This window comes from Manis pentadactyla, chromosome 3, assembly GCF_030020395.1.
Source record: "Manis pentadactyla isolate mManPen7 chromosome 3, mManPen7.hap1, whole genome shotgun sequence".
NCBI classification, from domain to species: domain Eukaryota; kingdom Metazoa; phylum Chordata; class Mammalia; order Pholidota; family Manidae; genus Manis; species Manis pentadactyla.
The window spans coordinates 135,832,786-135,851,350 of record NC_080021.1 but is presented as its reverse complement, the minus strand read 5'-3'; the positions used below and the strand labels follow the sequence as shown (position 1 = coordinate 135,851,350).

Sequence of the window (18,565 nt, the reverse complement as noted above, 5' to 3'; positions counted from 1 at the left end):
AAGGAAGCTTTGACACCCATGAGGGCCGTGTGGTGACAAAGTCGTGTGATAGGCTCAGACCCACGGCTGTGCCCAGCTCTGCCCCTGGCCTGTGGGACGAGGTGTGACTTCACCACTTTCTTCAGCAGCAGCTCTTGGTCTTCGAAATTACCTAATGGTGACTCATGCTAGGCCTTCCAGGGGGTTGCCATGTGCAGTTGACCATTGGTGGAAAAATGAAAATTTGATTTTTAAATCTGAATAATTCCAAGAACACTGTTTTTTGTGAAGACATGGATGGAATGATGCTTTCTCCCTCTTGGTGAGTGTTTGGTCCACTGTAGTGGGGCAGGAGGGACCAGGGGCACACAGAGCCCCTGCCTGCTCATGTCCAGACAGCTCAGACCTCTTGGTGGGCTTAGCATGATCAGCCAGCCCATTGGGTTGGTCTGGCCTTGTTTTTCCAAAAAGTTGAAGTCCCGCTTTGTTGTCTTTAGAAGCCACAGCGGGCTTTGATGTGTAGGAGGTGGCCTGGGCCTGGGCTCTGAAAACCATATTCCAGGAGAATCTCCATGGAAAGAATGTGCCTCAAGGCCCCAAAGACGCATGGGCTTTGCCTCTCAGTGCTGCCAGAGCTGGGACCAGACTTCCATGTTGTCAGTAGTGGACATGGGGCTCCTGGCAATTCTCTGCCAGAAAACCTTCAGTGAAGTGTGTCTTCACCAAATGGCACCCTCGTCTAGCTTGTCTGTTTCCACATACGTTAGGTTTTGCAAAAGGATGATTAATTCCCTTACTCCCGGGACCCACCGTTTCCTGCCGCTCTCACACTGGCTGTGGCTGGCAGGCAGCAGGTGGAGCCCTGCGGGAGGTTCACCTTCTCTGTCTGCAGACACGTGCATTCTGCTTGTGCCAGGCGTCCCTGCCGGCAGGAGGGGGCGGGAAGAGCGAGCAGGACTCCCAGGGGGACTTCTGGCTGTGCTCCCCACTTGCCGCTTTGCCTGTTCTTGGAACAGTTCCCCTGCTTGTTCCTCTAGCATCTCCCTGGAGGGCTTCAGAGGGCATGTTGCAGTGGGGCCTTTGGCTGGGGCCTGGCACAGACCCCTGGATTTCAGAGAGGCCGCCCATCAGTGAGGAGACGATACCCAAGACGAGAACTCTACATTTGAAGTGAGTCGTCTGATTTGGGAAAGAAAGCTTCACATTGGTAGTGGTGACAGACCCCCAGGGTGTGTGTAAGATTTGTGTTAGAAGGCACAGTACCCACTGGGGCTGTGTTCTCTGCGTGCCCATAGCACCTTCCAAGAAGTGCTTTGGCCTAGGAGTGTTTGAGAGGACCTAGGAGCCCTAGAGGAACAAGGACCTGGCTGTGCCTGCCCTTGCCAGATTCCACGGATGGCCAGGTGAGGACAGGTTCATTGTGTCCCCAAAGTCACACACTCAGTGACAGGCAGGACTTAAAAAGCCCAGGTTTCCCCTCCCCCCTACAGCACATCTTAGGGTGTAGACTGGTCGTTGATCTTACTGCTCAGCCAGCCAAGACTGGAGAGGCCTGCACTTGATTGGGTTTGCTGTAAAGATGGGCCTGGGTGGGTGGGGGGCTAGGTGACACCTGCTTTGGTAAGCAAGGGAACTTGAACTTGCCAGGATTAAATCACCATAGGGACATCGCAGGGACCTGTCTGCACGACAGTCGGCACACTTATTTTAGTGCCATAATTACTAATCTCCCCTCCTTTGGAGGAACACATTTCTGGCCTCAGCGCTTCCCCTGACCCGTCAGGATTCCCACGTTGAGCAGACATGGGCTCCAACCCCTAGACTGAGCACAGAAAGGAAGGAAGGAGCCTGCCTACTGCAAGGTGGTGCTGCCATGCAGCAGAGGAGGGTCCCTCAGATCGCCGCCAGTCCCCTGGTCAGTGAAAGCCAAGACAGCCCAGCCCCTCTCCCCGTCCATTCAGCTTCCTTAGGCTGTGTGTCAGCTGGGCCCCAAAACACTGTCAGCCTCTGGCTGGCAGGCATCGGTCAGTCCGCGGGAGCTTATGTAGACGAGCAGGAGGTGCCCCAGGCCAGCCGAACCCCTCAGATCGGGCACATGATACCACCCCGCCCAGTGGTGTTTTGACTCAGCCAGAGTGAGAGGAGGCAGCTTGTCCTCAGAGCAGGTTAAGTGGTTAATTGCCAAGCAGTGGTCCGGAGAAGCAAGGGCCTGGAAATGGAGCCCCAGGCGCAGGGGCACACCGGTCCAGAGGCCAGCTCAGTTTCCATCACGTCCCACAGGCCAGGTCCTACGGTGGCCCCACCCCTTGCTTGGTCTGGCTGGGGCCTGGCTGGTTGTCCCCCACCACCTGTGCGGTCAGCCCCCATCCCCTCTCCCACCGGGCTGGGCTGAGCGGCTGAGCTCTGGAACTGGGACTCCGGTACCAGGGGCCCAGGGTGGGAAGCAGAGGTGGGGGTGGGGGTGGAAACACCACAAGGACAGTTCACATCTCCCTCTTGGCCTCTCCTAGGATTATGGGGTTTTAACATCTGTTTTATTGGAATTTCAAGTCAGAACACTGAGATTGTAGCCATCATCTGGCAGAACCTAATGCTTCACATGTAGGAACCAGAAATGGGGGACTCGTCCCAAACCCCAAACCATCTCTGAAATGAAGAGCAGAGCTCTAGAAGAAAGATTTCAGGCGTGTTTTCCAGGCCGCCTGTCTTTCTCCTGCCCTGCTTGATCTGGCTGGACACCTGGTGAAGCCCCAGCCCAGTGTGCAGGCCTGGGGTTCCTGGGGTTGCTGTGGCCACCACTGGTCTCACCAAAGGCAACTGTAACCCACTGGGTGGCTGGAAAGCAAAAGCTGAGTGATGTTCAAGGGCCCATGTTTTTAGAGCCTTATGCCCTAGTCATCCACCTCCTCATTGTACAGATGAAGCCCGCCGGGTGGGAGTGGGCAGGACAAGGGGGTCTGGCCAGCATGTCTGCGAGGCAGACCTGCCCTGGTAAGTGAGCATAACCTGTCCCAGTGCGTCTCCTGCCAAGCAGAACTTGGGGTGTCCCAGTCCACGTCCTGGGCTGGCCAGCCTCCCATTCCAGGGAAGGGAGTGCTGCCCTGGCAGTTTGCCAGCAGGTGACAAAGCACAGCAGCTTTGGGGACACAACTCCCTTAATGGTCCCAGGGCACCTTGAGCCTCATGAGCCACCTTGGAGTGTGGTCAGAGGGAGGGGTTACGCAGGGGCCTGGCCATGGGACAGACCCCAGGCGGATGCCGGGATGGTGCAAGCCCGACCGCAGCCTTGCTGGGGCCTCCCCAGCCCGGCTGGAGGAACCTGGGGGTCTGAAGCCCAAGGGAGCTGCCAGGGGCTGCCAGGACCTTCCAGGGCAGTGCGCAGAGGCCAACCTCAGTGGGCAGGGCAGGGACCCTTGGCCCCCAGGCCACTGTTCCGAGGACAATGACCAGGGCCTTCCCTGGCTGGGCCCTGGGGGTTTACAAGGTGGAAGGGGGAGAGGCCAACGGGGCTATTCATAGGTTTTATGGGGCCTTTCCCACCCTCTGGCGCCGTCTGGGAGATTGATCGGCTAATAAGGCATTTCTGTTCCAGACCAGAGGGTGTGAAAAAAGAGGGAGGAGGCCTCAGCAAGCCCAGGGGGTGGAAGGATCTACCATAAAACTACAGATGTTCCCACAACAAAGCTGAGAGCCTCCTGCCAGGACAGTGGGCGGGCATCCGCCAGCCTGGCACCCGGGCATGGAGGCAGAGGTCCACCCGGCCCTTGAGGGAGGAGCAGCCCATGGAGTCCACCCCTGGGGGCTGGGTGGGTGGGGGGGTGCAGGGAAGAGACCAGAGACCCGGGCTTGTCTGCGTGCAGGTGTGGGAGTGCAGGGCAGGGGGCGAAGGTGCGGAGGAAGGCCTCTCTGAGCACGTACTTCCCTCTCCTTCAAACTGCCCATGTCGTGAGACTAACCTGGTCCCAGCTGGGCATCCCTGAGATGAAACAAGTTCAGGGGTTTGACTTCTCACCTGCAAGGACTAGACAGGATCTGACGAGCTGCTCTGAAGGCCTGCCTGCGGCCCCTGCAGGGCCTACCCAGCTCCTCTGGGGCTCAGCCACTTCCTCCAGACCACTGGGGGCGCGAAGCTGGGCCCCACGGACTTGGCAGCAGCCTTCCCAGGGGCTCCTCTGTGGCTCTGCCAGGGAAGCAGAGGCAACTGGGGGCACTGTGGTTTCTGTCTTACTAAGCTGTCTGTTCTGCTCGTAGTTCAGGACATTCCGCCTGCCCAGGAGGTGCTGGGCCTTGACCCCACTGCCGAGATGCCCAAGGGCCTGAAAGTTCTTTTCCACCTTAACAGTCCCCCTTGTCTCACAGGGTTTGGCCAGACGGGCCATGGAGACAGAAGCGAGTGTCCTCAGGCTGCGAGAACGGGCAAGATGAGAAGGGCAGGGGTAAGGTGGCCTCTCCTGTCAGGGTCCCAGCGCGGCTCATCCCTGACACCTCGGGTTCCACATTCTGACCGCATGATTTAAGGTTCCCAAGACTTCAACATCAATTGTGTTTAAGGAGGGAGGCTCAAGAAAAATGTGAATTACAGCATAAATTAGAGATGATGTAAGAGGAGCTGGTGTGTTTTGATGGGGCTGTGTGAGTGTGTGCTTACACTGGGTTGTAAAGAAAAAGATAAGAGAAAGGAATCATAGTCCTATTTTACCTGCTTTAGTAAATTAGGTATGTTGAAGCAGAAAGAACAGCAGAAATGGTGACTTCAGCGCACCTGGAGGCAGAGGCGGCCACTGTATGGAGCCAGGAAGCAGTGGTCAGTCCCCGCCGAGGGCACGCTGATCCCCTGGCCCCAGGGTCCAGGAGCAGGGGACAGGCTGACACTTGGGAAGTCGGGTCATGGCCTGCAAACTGCTCCGGAGGGGGTGCCCAAGAAGGCCCTGTCTTCAGGCGGTCCTCCCTTTCTGCTGAGGTACCTGGACCCAACCATATTGAGCAAGTCTTTTTCTAGAAAACTCTACCCAGTGCTGGAACATAAGTCCTGTGTGCAAGCTATGGACGTGCCACCAACCTGGTGGCAGCACGGAGGCTCCTCAGTTACCAAGAGCGCTGGGCAGCCTTTCCTGCTGGACAGCAAGTGTGGCCTGGAGCAAACACCCTGTACTGACGACCACAGTGCTTAACCTGGAGATCATATGTGCAAACACATATAAACAACATGCAGGCAAAGACTGCATGTTCCTCCACGGGTTTATCTGGTCCCTCCCCAAAACCATCACTGTGAGACACGGACAGGTCTCTGTTCCGGCAAACGCACGTGCACACCCCGACTTCATGCGTAGGTGGCTATATGCCGATCTTCCCACATAACAGTATTTCCAGGTTGGCACGTACGGAGAGCTTTGCCTCTGTTCTGATGGCTGTTGTCTGGACACCATGTACCCCAAACAGCATTAGTACATGGCCGTCCCTGGGTTTCTTTGCTCAGAGCCCAGCCCTGCATCTGTGTAACCTTTCTGGTTTCAGTTTCCTCATCCATGAACTGTGGGTAACTTTGTTGGGTGTTGAGGAAATTAAATGAAGTCATGTACAAACCTGGACAGGACCCAGCGACCTGCCTTAGCGGTTTGTGCTCTTTGCTCGTCTGCTCACTTATTTCATCAGCCTTCCAATGGTGCCCCTTTGAGGCGTTTCCAGGGATTTCTCTTTCCGGAGAGACCCATGCAACAGGAAATGGGTGAGACTGGGCTGAAGAACCGAGTTTTTGTTACTGCATGAAAGGACGTATAATTTTTTTTAAGTTTAATTTTTAGTTGTATGGTAAGTTTATCGTAAAAGCTGTCATTCTCAAGGGTACAGTTTGTGGTATTTCAGCACTCACTGGTTTACAGCCACCACCATTTTGTTCCCCCCAAAGTGAAACTGTCCCCACTGAACACTAACCTCCGTTTCTCCCTCCCCAGTCCCTGGCTTCCACCATTCTACTTGCTGTGTCCGTAGATTTCCCCCTCCAGGGACCTCATGGAAAGGAAATCCTGTGATAACTATCCCTTTATGACTGGCTTATTTCACTTGGCGTAATGGCCTCAAGGTTCATCCATGTAGCCTGTGTCAGAACTCTGCTCATTTTTCAGGCTGAGTAATATTCCACATGTGCACAGACCATGTTTTGTTTCCTCATCTGTCGGTGGACATCTGGGCTGTTCCCACCTTTTGGCTGCTGTGAGTCATGTCACATGAGCATGAGGTTTAGTTTCAGGACCACTCCTCTCCGAGGTCCTGCTTCCAGTTCTTTGGGGATGATCTGGGAGTGGAATTGCTGGTCACATGGCATTTTCAGAATGTGTACATATTAGAAATCAGTGTATGAGCCCTTGTCCTCCTTCCCTTGGGCAGGAGAGCCTCTGCCCCACTCACCGGTAGGGCAGAATCAGTCCTTTGTCTTTCCCAAACTGATAGGGAAAAAACTATTAATTTGCATTTCTCATAAACTTAAATATTTTTAAAAGTCTTTTCAAAGTCGTTTGTGTTTCTCCTGTTAGTTGTGTGTGGTTTGTGTCCCTGGCCATCAGGTTTTGGATTAATGGTCTTTTTCTTACATCTGAAGAAGAGCTTTTAGTTCTTTCTTACATGTCACAAATATTCTTTCCAGTTTGTTATTTGTTTTGGATCTTGTTTGGCTTTACTTTCTGTGAGGTCTGTCTTATCCACGGCTTTCTGTGGTTTCTGGGTCTCATGCCTTGCGTAGAAAGGGCTCCCTTGGCAGCCCAAGGGCTTAAAGTGGAGGATTCTGTGTTGGACCACAGGCCCCTCCCCACCTCCCCACCTCATGCGGGAAAGACCCTTCTATTCCAAAGGACTAAAAGGTCTCCTCTTAAGCAGCGACCCATAAGCTTGGAACTTATACCAGGCAGGGGTTTGGGGAGATGGGGAGGCGGAAGCCAGAGCTGGAAAATGATTTATGTGTAAGTCTGCAAACCAAGATGAGCAACAAGTTCTAAATGAAATGCAAGAAATTCTTTCTACATTTGGGGAGTAGGTTAAGTCCTGATTTTATAAATTTTTTAATTTATCCAAGTAATAGACTATGTTCCCACAGTGTCAGCAGTCTTTCTACCATCCCATCACCCCTCTCCTAACCAAACAAACTGCTGGAGGCCTCTCTGCAGAAAAGCCCAGCCCCAGGAGCAGACCTCCAGACTGACATTTGATAAGCAAAGAGGGCTGAGCATTTGGTTTTAATGCTTCTGTTCATTTAAGAAGTGCAGCTCCACTTGGTTTCCCAGCACATTCTTTCCCTGTTGATCAAGATGCCTGTATCATAAACAAAGTCCCCATACAGAGTAACTGAGCAAATCCCCCCTGGGCATCTATTGCGTGCCTGCAGCATTCCAGGCTCTTGTAATGGAGACAGTGAGTGAAGGGTAGGCATAACCCATCCATAGATTAGATGTTGTGGGTTAGGGACAAAGCTGAGGTAATGCAGGTAAGGGGTGGAGAGTGGAGGCCACCGTCAGAGTCAGGCGGCCTTGTGGAGGTGGTGACATGTGAGCAGGCACAGGGGCAGCCAGGATAGCCTGTGCAAAGACCCTGGGGTTGGAATGAACCACTTGTTTGAGTCACTGCCAGGGACGCATCTGGCTGGAGCTGGGGGGTAGGTGGGTGTAGAGAATCTAGGAGATGAGATTAAGAGAGGAAAAGGGGCCATGAAAGCCACCTGAGGAGTGTTGAGTTTTAGGTGAGTGAAGAGGGGAGATTTGGAGCATTTTGAACAGCTGTGTGACAACGATGCTGGGAAGGTACTGCTGAGACAGCAGCAGAGACCAGGCAGGTGATGGGGTCTTAGAGGGCACGAGGGGTCCCATCTGGCATATCCTAATGCGCTGGATGTGGGGGTGAGAGAATGGCCACTGGTAAGATGGACCTGTCATCACCTGATGTGGGGAGGTGAGCTGGGGGCAGGGGCTGAGCTGGCTGCAATGGTCGACCCGTGCCTGACGGCAGCGGGGTATTCAGACCTGTGGCCCTCTGCAGACGCAGCATGTGAAAGCCCAGCTGAGGGAGGGGACGCAGGCAGAGGCCCAGGGACGGAGCCAGGGAGTACCCACTGGGAAGAGCTCAGGATCAGGCTAAGGAGAAGCCCCAAGCCCCAGAATGTTCCACCAGCAGGGGAAGGTGTCCGGGATGGTGGAGGGATGGGCAGTGAGGGGAGAGCTGAGCTGACTGGGCTGGAGCCTCGAGGAGGGGCCATCTCCTTGGGCTCCCCTTGGGTCCCCCCAGCCTGCCGTGATGACGAACTTCAGGTATGTGCCCATATGCGGTACATTCACTATACTCTTAACATTTCAGACACACGCACTCTGATACTTTCCCAACATTCCTGGCTGTTCTTGTTTAGTTTTCCATATGAATTTTGAAATCAGAATATCTAGTTATTTTGCGAGGGTCCTATGTAGTCTAATTTCTGTCTGTGTTTCTTCCAAGAGAAGGGCCGCCAGTTAAGGTGGTCATTCTTATGGGGGTGGGGGCGGGGGCCCCCAGGACTTTTCTCCAGGACACTAGCAGTTCCTGCAGAAACTTTGGCTGCCACTCCTGAGCTGGCACACAGTGGGGCGAGGCCAGGGGTGCTGCCAAATCCTGCACAGTGCACACGACAGCCCTCCAGAAACTCGGCTGGTCTGCAGTGCTAATAGCTCCGTGCTGGAGAAACCCAGCGTTAGCTGCCTGCAAACTGGCCTTCTGCCAAGGGCCCCCTACCTTTCCTTGCCGAGTGCTAGGCCATTTCAGGGGACTGAACCTTCTCAGATGCTCTAGAGGAGCCACACAGTGACACACAGTGGTGCAGACACCTTCATTCTCTCCAGCTGCCCGGGCTCTGACCCCTCCCAGATGTGGAGACACCACAGGCGGTGGCCCAGGTATCCTGTAACAGGAGCCAAAACAGCCAGACACTTCTCTCCCAGCTCTCCTTTCAGCTCCAGTGCAGGTGCACCAGCCAAGACTGGCAGGCATGTCAAAGGGTGTAGGGGCCCTTCTGCCCGGAGGCTGCAGCCACTGAGGGAGCAGGTGGCAGGCTCTCTGCTGCAGGACGGGGTGGCGGCAGTGAGTTGCTCACCAGGCTGGTATGAGGCCGACTGGGGCACTGTGGGGCAGGCTGGCACTAAGCCTTGTCTGCCTGGCAGTTCTGTGTGCTTTTAAATGCCTTTTTGATCGATTCCCCTTTACTTTCAGTACTGTGTCCACTTCTGTTGCTTGCAACAAAGAATCCTAGCTGACCTACGCTGATCATTTTGTGAGAAACACCAGGGGCCAATGAGATTTTCAATATTGATTTATGAGGCTTTCTACCCTTATAGAAAAGTTAAGTGGGAAACCTCCAGTATCCAAATATACAAGTTCCCTCCCCAAACACCAGGTACAGTCAGATACTATGATTGTCAGTACTTACAAGTCTGTGTGTGAGGGATATGATGTGGGACTCGATTTGAGAAGGCTCTAACACTAACACACACACACACACACCCTTTTGTCCTTAATTTTGCTTCTTTGGAAGTAAAATGGCCTGGTGGTGATCACCTTATGGTAATATGTTAGACAAAGTCTGTGGCCTCCATGTGATAGCTGTTGTCAGGCAGAGGAAAGAAACCCGTTACCAGTACTGCTGGTGGTGGGTTGAGAGCGAGGAAGAGAAAGACAAGGGGAGAAGAACATAGAATTCATTTTTTTCCCTGGAAGCAAAATCAGTCCGGAGTCCTTGTCCAGCAAGGAAGCACACGCCTTTGTTCTGCACCACCCCGGGGCAAGGGCACGGCACGCTTCGGTTCCCCCTGCATTCCGGCTGCGCCTCTCCGCTGCCCTGTTCAAGTCCCTGTTCGTGACCCCTCTCTGACAGAAACGTGGCATTCTCCTGCCCTCTGGACGCTCCCATTTCTCTCCCGGCACCCCTGAGAAATGAGGCCAAGGGGAGAAGGCAGAGCCAGCACAGGGCTGCCCAGGTCAGGGTGCCTCAGATGGGAGCCCCGTGCGCTTGCTGTCTGGATGGCATGTATGGCCCGTGGCCCATGTCAGATGCAGAGGGACCGTCAGGAAACTAGTAAAGCCAGGCGGGCCGGGGTCCTGAGGTCACCACGGTGACACGCCATCCCTGGGCAGACTGAGCCATTAGACCAAGTGGTGATATTTGCCTGGCATACAAAAGAACGTACTATAGACTCTTGTGTGGATCCACATATACATGGACTTTTTCAAAATACCGGAGAAATTTTCTGATTTGAGACATTTGAAAAAACGTTTTCTTTAGCTGCCATTATTGGAAGAATACAGTATACATACATATGCACTGTGTCGTCGGGAAGGCTTCTTGGTCAACAGCCGGCTATTAGTAAAGTTTTGGGGAGTTAATAGTCCTGTGTGGACTTCTGCACAAGGTCACCACTGCTGACACCTTCCTGCTCTCACTGCTCCCGTGGTGGTGGTGGGGGGCCCAGTTTTTAGGGTCTGGTGACAAAGATTCCCAAACCCGGAGGAAAAACTGTAATTGACTAGTCTTCTCCAGGGGCAGATCTGTGTAGATTTTGTGCACCTGAAGCTACCATAACTGGGGTGTGCAGGGAAGATTTTTCTGAGATTAGAATTCTGAGTGAAGACAAAATTAGCTGCAGTGTGACTTTGTATTGAGTGAAAAAATATAAAACAAATTACAAATTTTAAAAAGGCAACAAATCCCACAAATGGCACAGAGGCTGGGTGAGTAACGCCATCTGTAGTAACAGGCGCTGACTAGAACTTTCTCCCCATGGTTCTCGGCTCTGTGCCCTGACCATCTCTCCTTAGGTCCCGGATTTTCCGTGTTTTCTATAGAGAAGGGTAGTTCAGTGTTTTCTCCAGTATGCTTTATCAAAACTTCATTACTGAGATCTTAGATTCTCTCAGCTTCACAGCTTGCTGTTCGTAATGTAAAATTTTAGAGTTGTTGTCAGATCTCTGAAAACCTGTCAGGTTCATTGCAGCCCCAAGCCCTAGGTCTGGGAAAGGCACCTCCCACTTCCCACTTCATTTCTCCTGCCCACCGTGCTCTTCGTGGGGGACACAGCCGCTGGGCCCGTACCTCTGCCCCAGGCCTGCACGCTTGGCCACAACCCATTCCCTAGACGGCCACGGCTGACTGTGCTCGAAAGCGACGGGGAGCCGTGTCAGATTCTCACTGGACCCTACAAGTGCCACAGCCACCCAGAGCCACCCAAAGGGAAGGGGGCGGGCAGTGCCAAGCCCTGAAGCTCAGGCCTCACTAGTGCCCTGACAAACCTGTCTCTGGCCAGAGCCCAGGGGGGCAGCAGCCTATCCTGCTGGGCCAGGTTCTGCCGGTGACATCAGGGCAGGCCTGGTGGGGCTGAGGAGACACGGGAGAACCTGGGGTCGTCCTCCTCCTCCTTAGATGCTATCAGGAAAGGCTGGGCTTGGCAACCTTCTTGCAACTTGGAGGAGAAAAGCCAGACCTTCCTGAGGCCAACCCCAAGCCGTGGTGTTGTGGAGCGGCTGGCTTGGCTGGCCTTCTGGGTTTTCTGTGTCTGAAGCCTCAGGTGTCATCCTTATTTAAGGCTCTTCATTGGCTTTCTGCTGCGTGGAGCTGGAGCATGTGCCTGGCAGACACGATGGTGGGGAGACTCCACTCGGGAGACCTAGACTTGGCCTCTGGCCTCGGTGCTCCCCACCTCCCGATGGGCCGAGGGCCTTCACTGTGCATGGGCCCCAGGCCTCCCTGTCCCCAGAGGCCATTCCTAGCTAGACTCCTACTTCTTGGAACTACTTCAAAAACCTGAAAGAACCTAAGTCTCAAACCCAAGGCTGGAAGAGGAGGTGATTTACTAGATGCTTTCCAGCCCTGACTCTCTCCTTGACTGGGATTCTCTACTGTCAGCCGGGTATAGACGTTCTCAGGAGCTGAGGCGGCGCAAGGCAGCTGGCATCGCTGACTTCCGAGGGGAGAGCTGCTTCCCACCCTCCACTGGGCATCAGTACGCACTTGGGAGATTGCGTACCCCTCACAGAGTGAGCGGAAAGGCAGTGACCCTCCTGGAGGAGCCAGAATGGGCCGCACCCCCCAACCCCGGCCCCTTCTCGGTGTTTGGGGAGCAGCCCCCTGGCCCCTCTCCTGTGTTTGGGGAGCAGCCCCACACCCCGTGTCACTTCCCTGTTTCCCAGCTGGAGCTCTTCTCCCCTTGTCTGCACCTTTGTTGAGGTGGACAAGGGCAAGGGGAGGGAGAAGGCCAGTAAACAAGGTTGCTGCCCCACAGTCTTCGTGGACAGTAAGGTTCATGTCATGGGCAGAAATGCCCCTCGGGCAGCTGGAACTCACTGGGAGGGAGGAGAGTTCTGCTGACCAGAGGGCCTGGCCAGTGCTGACCAGGCATCCACAGCCTGGGAGGACTCGGGAGACCGCAGATGGGCTGCAGAAAGGTCAGGACAGGGAGGGATCTTCCAGAGACGGAGTGTCAACAGCCTGAGTGGGTCGCCATCGTTTCCGTGGTTGGCACTGTCTGTGGACGCACCGTCTGAGGCAGCTGCTGCCAGGGATCAGTGCCACCCGACAGGGCCCCTCCTATCCACAGAGGTTGGTCCCTGCTTCTGCAACATCATGAGATGCCCTCAACTGTTTTCAACTACAGTACGTTTTCATGAAGCACTTTTATGTGCTAGCAGTTGACAGTGTTTTAATACTGTGCCGTTCATATTATAACCTTGTTGAGAAGGAAGGTGCAGGTCAGAAGTTCCTGGAATTTTCCAGATCTGCAGGCGGATCCATATCCCAGTTCCCCTAAAATCTCAGCCTCTGATCCAACAGGCTTTACTCATCCCACAAACAGGAGTCAAGACTGAGGGCATCAGAGACTAATCATACATAAATCAACACGGACATGAAGGTATTCACTGACAGCCCACAGAAAGAGCACATAATCAATACAAGAATAAACCTAAAACAACTGATGTGAAATATTAACCTCGGGGTAACCATTTCTTTATTAGAAGTTCCCAGGTCCCATGTCAGTTAACCAGATAGCTGACACATAACCTCTTTGAACATCTCCAGGACATGTCGGTCCTCCACCCCGTCACCCGTCCCCAGGGGCAGAGGAGCTCCTCAGGCGCAGTCAGAGTGGAGCAAATTCGAAGAAACTGAGTCAGCACAGGAACCGGGCACCTTGCCGGGCAATGCTCTCCCACAGGAGGGCTGGCCTGTGTGCCTGCTGCCGGCTGCCGAAGGGTGGCCCAGCACCACGGCGTCCGTGCTGGGCTTGAGTCTCATGGCCTCAGCAAGCCTGCGCCCCCCGTGGTGGCTGCATTTCCACAGGCCTGAGGTGGCCCTGTGAGTGCAGCTCTGTCAGGAGCTCCATGGCCAGCTGTCTTGGCCATGGGGCTTCCATACAAACACGGTCCCACCTGCACACAGTTTGGTCAAGAAAGCCAGCGATTTCGTGTGTTATCTCCTCAGTTGGAGCCATCTGCAGTGAGACAGAAGAAGGCGGATTACAACACCCCCAGAGGCTCTGCCCAGTGGACCAGCCATAACCACCCTGTCCCCAACAAGCAGCCGCATCCCCTGAGCTCCAAAAAGCCCTTGTTTTGTTTTCAAGGAGATAAGCACAGCAAGTCTGTTCTCAGAGGTGGGCCTCCAGTGAGCAGGATCACTGCCTGATGAAAGATCAGCCTGAGACTCGCCACGCCTACAGACACACACCGAGGCTCCTGGAATGTCAGCCCAGCTTTGGGCTTGTTCACTGTGAGGAGCAAAGGCAGGTGAGCCTCATGTGCAGGCTGGTATGAATACAAGAACTGCAAAACGCCCCCTGCTCTCACACAGCTTCGAATGGCATTTCCAGGCCTGGGCCCACTTGTTTTATAATAGGCATCCCAGCCTTTACCACCTGCTCCTCAAGGGCAGCAGGAAGCACAGGAGTGTTTGCCCTGCTCAGTGCACCCCAGGTGTCCATTGGTGCCCACAGGTGGTTTCCTAAGTGTTTCAGTACAGCTGCAAGGGGTGGGCGCGATCTGTTCACTGCATGAAGAATTTACTGTGGTTTACTAGACCCGAGCACATTAAGGGGTCTGCTGTGAGAGTGATCTATGTGTTTGTTTCTGAGTTGGGTTCTACCGAGTCCTGAGTTAGTACCTACTTGGCCACAGTGGCCAAAGCCGGCTTCCCTCCATGTCCACACTGGGCCCCCTGGTGGGGCGGCCAACCACCCCAGTTCACCCAGGATAGCGTCATAGCCCAGGATGCCCTTCAGTCCTAGGTCAGCCCTGCAACCTCTGGTCTGGGCAGACATCTTGCAGCATGGGTACTGCAGGGCACTGGGTGGCACAGGCATGGGCTCTCCTCGACTGTCCAAGCCGAGGGGCTCTGCGGCCAGCCTGGTGGTTCACTGTGGCTCCTGCTGTTTCGTTGCTTGGTTTTCGCTCAGAAGTCCCAGGCCCTGGAGATGACCTCTGTCAGATGCAGCCTGTGTTCTTTATGATGGAACATGAGCCTCTTTCAGATGCCTTAAGGGGAGAAATTTACTACCCAGATCTGGGTGGGGGACACAGCTTCTTGCTCCACAGCCCAGGGAGTCCAGGGGCCCTGCCGCGCAGGCAGCAGGGCAGCACGGTCATCCTGGATGACTGGAGGTCGCCTCATTGACTCCAAATCTCCCTTCCAAGCCAACTCCACTCCCACAGTCCCATTCAAGGTCTCTTCTCCCCTTGTCTGCACCTTGTCTGTCATAGAGAAAAACCTGGCTCACTGCAGCCATGTAGGAAACCTGCAGCCCCAAAGAGCTTGGCCCAGGTGTGTGAGCGTGGGGTTAAATTCATGTTGAGTTCAACAACTACAGACGTGAGCCCTGTATTTCGGGTTCCAGCTGACTTGGGCTGTCACTCTGTGGGCCCACAGCAGAAGACAGGAGACCACAAGAGAGGCAGGAGCTGAGCCTCAGAGGCAGAAGGAGCCCAGACACTGACTAGGCTGCCCTGGAGTGGTGCAGAGGGGAGGGGAGCATGGAGGGTAAATGAGGAAAGCGAGCAGGGCCCGAGCCCCGGGGCTGAGGCGGAGCAGCAGGCAAGAAGGAGCAGGCATGAAATGAGCTCAGGGGGAACTCTCAGAAGCCCGAAGCCCACAGGAACTGACCCCTGGGCCTGTGTGCAGAGCCCAAGGTGTGGTTTGTGAGGAGCCACCTCCCGCAGGGGCCAGGACGCAGGGTGATCCAGGGAGGCTGGCAGGTTGGGCACCTGCAGCCCCTCAGGAAGGCAGGGCTGGCCGCACGGGGGCCTGCTCAGAAGAGGCATGGAAAGGCATGGAAAGCCATGAACAGAGGGGTTTGGATACAAGCTTCTGTGCTCCCCAGCCCAGAGCATGCGCAGCCCTCCAGAGCCGGGGTACAAGGTCAGCAGCCAGGCCAGCATGCTGGCTCTGCTCAGGCTTCTCGGAGTTCACAAGGAAGCTGGGCCCAGGGCCTGACGGCTACAGGCAAGGCCGTCCTACCAGACACTTGCAGCGTTTAGCGCCGCCCCCACTCCCTCCTGCTCCCAGGGCAGGCAGGCGTGGCCTCAAGGTTTACTCCTGGTGTGGCCGTGTTAGGCCTGATGCACTTTGAAGGCAGAAGATGCTCCATTGTGCACACAGTTCATGTCTGTTGATGGACATTTGGGAGGCTTCCACCTTCTTCCTATTGTGAATGCTGCCACTATGGAGACTGGGACCAGTGTCTGCTTGAGGCCCTGCTTTGAGGTTGGATGCTGGACACACAGTAAGTCCACATTTACCTTTCTGAGGCCCCAAGCTCTCTGCATCCTCCCCAGCAGGAGTGATCTGTGTCTAATCGCCAGCCTCCTGGGGCGGGTTGGGGGTGGGCAGCATGCCTTTGTGTGTCCACTGGCCATGTGAACAGCTTCCTTGGAGAAATGTCTGCAGATGTGCTGCCCATTTTTGGACTGGGTTTTTGTTACTGTTGAGTTGTTAAGAACTTCCTATGTATTCTGGGTACTAAGCCCTTATCAGATACATGATTTCCATATTTTCCTCCCATTCTGTGAGCTGTCTTTTCAGCCTCTTACTTGTCTTTTGATGCACCAGTTTTACATTTTGACAAAGTCCAGTTTCAGTTTCTTTCTGTTGCCAGCGTCCTTGGTGACATTATCTGAGAGGTTGTGACAGTGTCGTGAGTGGTGCTCATTCTTGACTGGGGCCATTCTTTACCCCTTGTGTTAGTGGGGCGTCAGGAAAGAATTCATTCATAGTTGGCAAACACATTTTAAAATTAAATGAAACTTTGGAACTGCAGTGACACAGTTTCACTGTGGTCTTGTTTCTCTCATGAGGAGAAGAGGCGTGCGCTGTGACACCACTGCAACCAGGAGGACATGGGGAGGCGGGGCCTCCTTTTCCTGTGGGCCCCAGGAGATACAGCTCCCTCCTCTGAGCCTCCATCTTCCCCAGTGACACAACAGTTCTGCCATCAGCCTCACGGGCTGTCTGTCCCTGTCTGGAACCTGGTGCATGCTCTCTTCGAAGGCCAGGCCCTTGGGTGAGTGACGCACCTGTTACCTGGAATGTGAATGAGAGCAAGGATGCTGGGAACAGGGAGACTCACCAGGGTAATGACTTCGCGGGCGACTGCGTGGCCCCCGGGAGCCCAGAGCAGGAAGTTAAGGAGGAGATGCCTGATGAGCCGCTGACACGCAGGTGGCCTGGCGGCCGCAGCTCCCTGTTCTCCAGCTGCTGCCTGCACGTCCCTGGCCGAGAAGATTGGACTTCTGAACAGCGTCGTGAGGCGGCCCAGCACTGCCTTCACCTCCACCTGGGAAGGGAGTATGATGTCAAAGGTAAGAGACTAGGAGGGGTCAGGACACGCATGTTCTTGGATGTACTGGGGACCCCAAAGCAAGCCCCCAGGAGGAGAGGGCTGGCGCTGGTGGGGGGGCAGAGGTGGCCCTGTCTGCGTTTACACAGCGCTCCACTCAAACCCAAATGGGTGTGATGGAAATTTCTTGACTTTCTTTCGTCTTGCTCACTAAGAAGCCAGGGCATTGTGCCAGGAATTGACCTTCATTAGTATGAAAGGAAATGGAGAAAAGTCTTCAGCAGAATGTAGTCCAATTTTCATATTGTGGGAAAAGAACAAAAGGCCCCTTGAAGTCACAGGCACAGATCAGTTTAAGTCCTGTGTGGCCGGACCTCCGCTGAGCCCTTCTGATAAGAGGGAGGTTTCCCTTTTGCTTCCAGCAAGCTGTGTGGGGGTGAGCGCGCGCGCGCGCACACACACACACACACACACACACACACACAGAGTTTTGTTTTAGACACTGGGACCGTCTCTTCATACAGGTTTAAAGATCAAGCAGAGGTCACAGGTCTGTGGAATCAACATAATAATAGTAACTGTTATAGGTGTGTGGGGGTTGTTTTTGCATAAAAAAACATTTATTTCGTGCTGAGACTTCTGCTCATTATAAGAATGGTACAGTTGTAACTTGGTAAACAAAGCAAAAACTGAAAGTCATAGGCCCTGAATGCCACATGGACGTAATGAGCACCTATGTGCCATAATTTTTGGAAGAATGCTTAGGTCTATTCTGAGAATTTCCCATGACCAATTTTATGGCTTTTGTGTTGAGGCGTTTTTTTCCTGGAAGCTCAGGCCCAGCTCAGTGAAGTCTGTCCCCCAGGCCAGCGCCCTAGGAGAGCTGGGTGGGCTCCGAGCACGGCCCAGGACCGTGAGAAATGGCAGGGTGGGGCCCCTCCATCGAGGCAGGCAGCACCTCACAGGAGGGCCCCCCATCCTCCTGGGGCCCAGCCTGCCCATAAGGATGTCTGGGCCCGGCTCCCAAAGCGCCGCTCTTGGACCCTGCCTAACAGGCCCTGGATTCCCCGCCCTGTCCAGAACTCCAAGATGCAGCCGTCTTCCTTGTGCTTCATCCCAGACTGATTTCCCTTCAAATGCTTTCCGTGTCCACAAGCTTTTACCTGACGTGCCAGTAACTGTAAAATGCTTTCTGGTTTTTTTCAGGAGAAAGATGTAAGCATTCTTTTCCAACTATTATTTTTATCCTGCATTATGAAAACATATATGCTCACTGTACAAAATTTGAAAGATTAAAAAGAAAATGAAAATGCCCTGTAACTCCACCATCTGCAGAGACTCAAACCAGGTTTCCATCCTTTTCATGTTTGTTCTGTGTGCAATGAACACAACACCCAGAGCACAGCCCTCATACCTTAAAACAGTTCCCACAGGCACTGGAAGTGGGTCTGCCCTGTTACAGCCCGATTCTTTGGGAGGACTGTTCATAGTGGAATGCTGTTCCATGGTTAAAATATACATAAAGTTCTACTTATCTAACATCCTAACTATTGCAAGTTCAGGAAATTTCCAATTTTTTAAGTCGTAGAAGTGGAACCACAGGGGCAAAGAGTATGAACCTTGCCTAATCCCTAAGGGTGTACAAACAGACATTTTTATCATAGTTAATTCAAAGCTAGCAGAAGACAATGAGCTGTGGCTGGCAGAGACCATGGTTTGCAGAGCGAAGGGTGGGTCTTTATGTGGAGTCCATGCCCCTGGGG

General features: G+C 54.0%; 1 protein-coding gene across 9 annotated transcripts in view; it reads right to left on the bottom strand.

The window, feature by feature from the left end:
* Positions 1-12,951: 12,951 nt before the first annotated feature.
* The window catches only part of FANCC (FA complementation group C), a 299,481-nt gene continuing 293,867 nt past the window's right edge, over positions 12,952-18,565 (bottom strand). For all 9 annotated transcript variants that reach the window (XM_036904368.2, XM_057498496.1, XM_036904371.2 and 6 more), the window contains 2 exons: positions 16,593-16,799; positions 12,952-13,466 (listed from right to left, as the gene is read on the bottom strand). In XM_036904368.2, the coding sequence (XP_036760263.2) occupies positions 13,275-13,466; positions 16,593-16,799 (399 nt within the window). In that variant the 3' untranslated portion in view covers positions 12,952-13,274. The remainder of the gene's footprint in view (positions 13,467-16,592; positions 16,800-18,565) is intronic.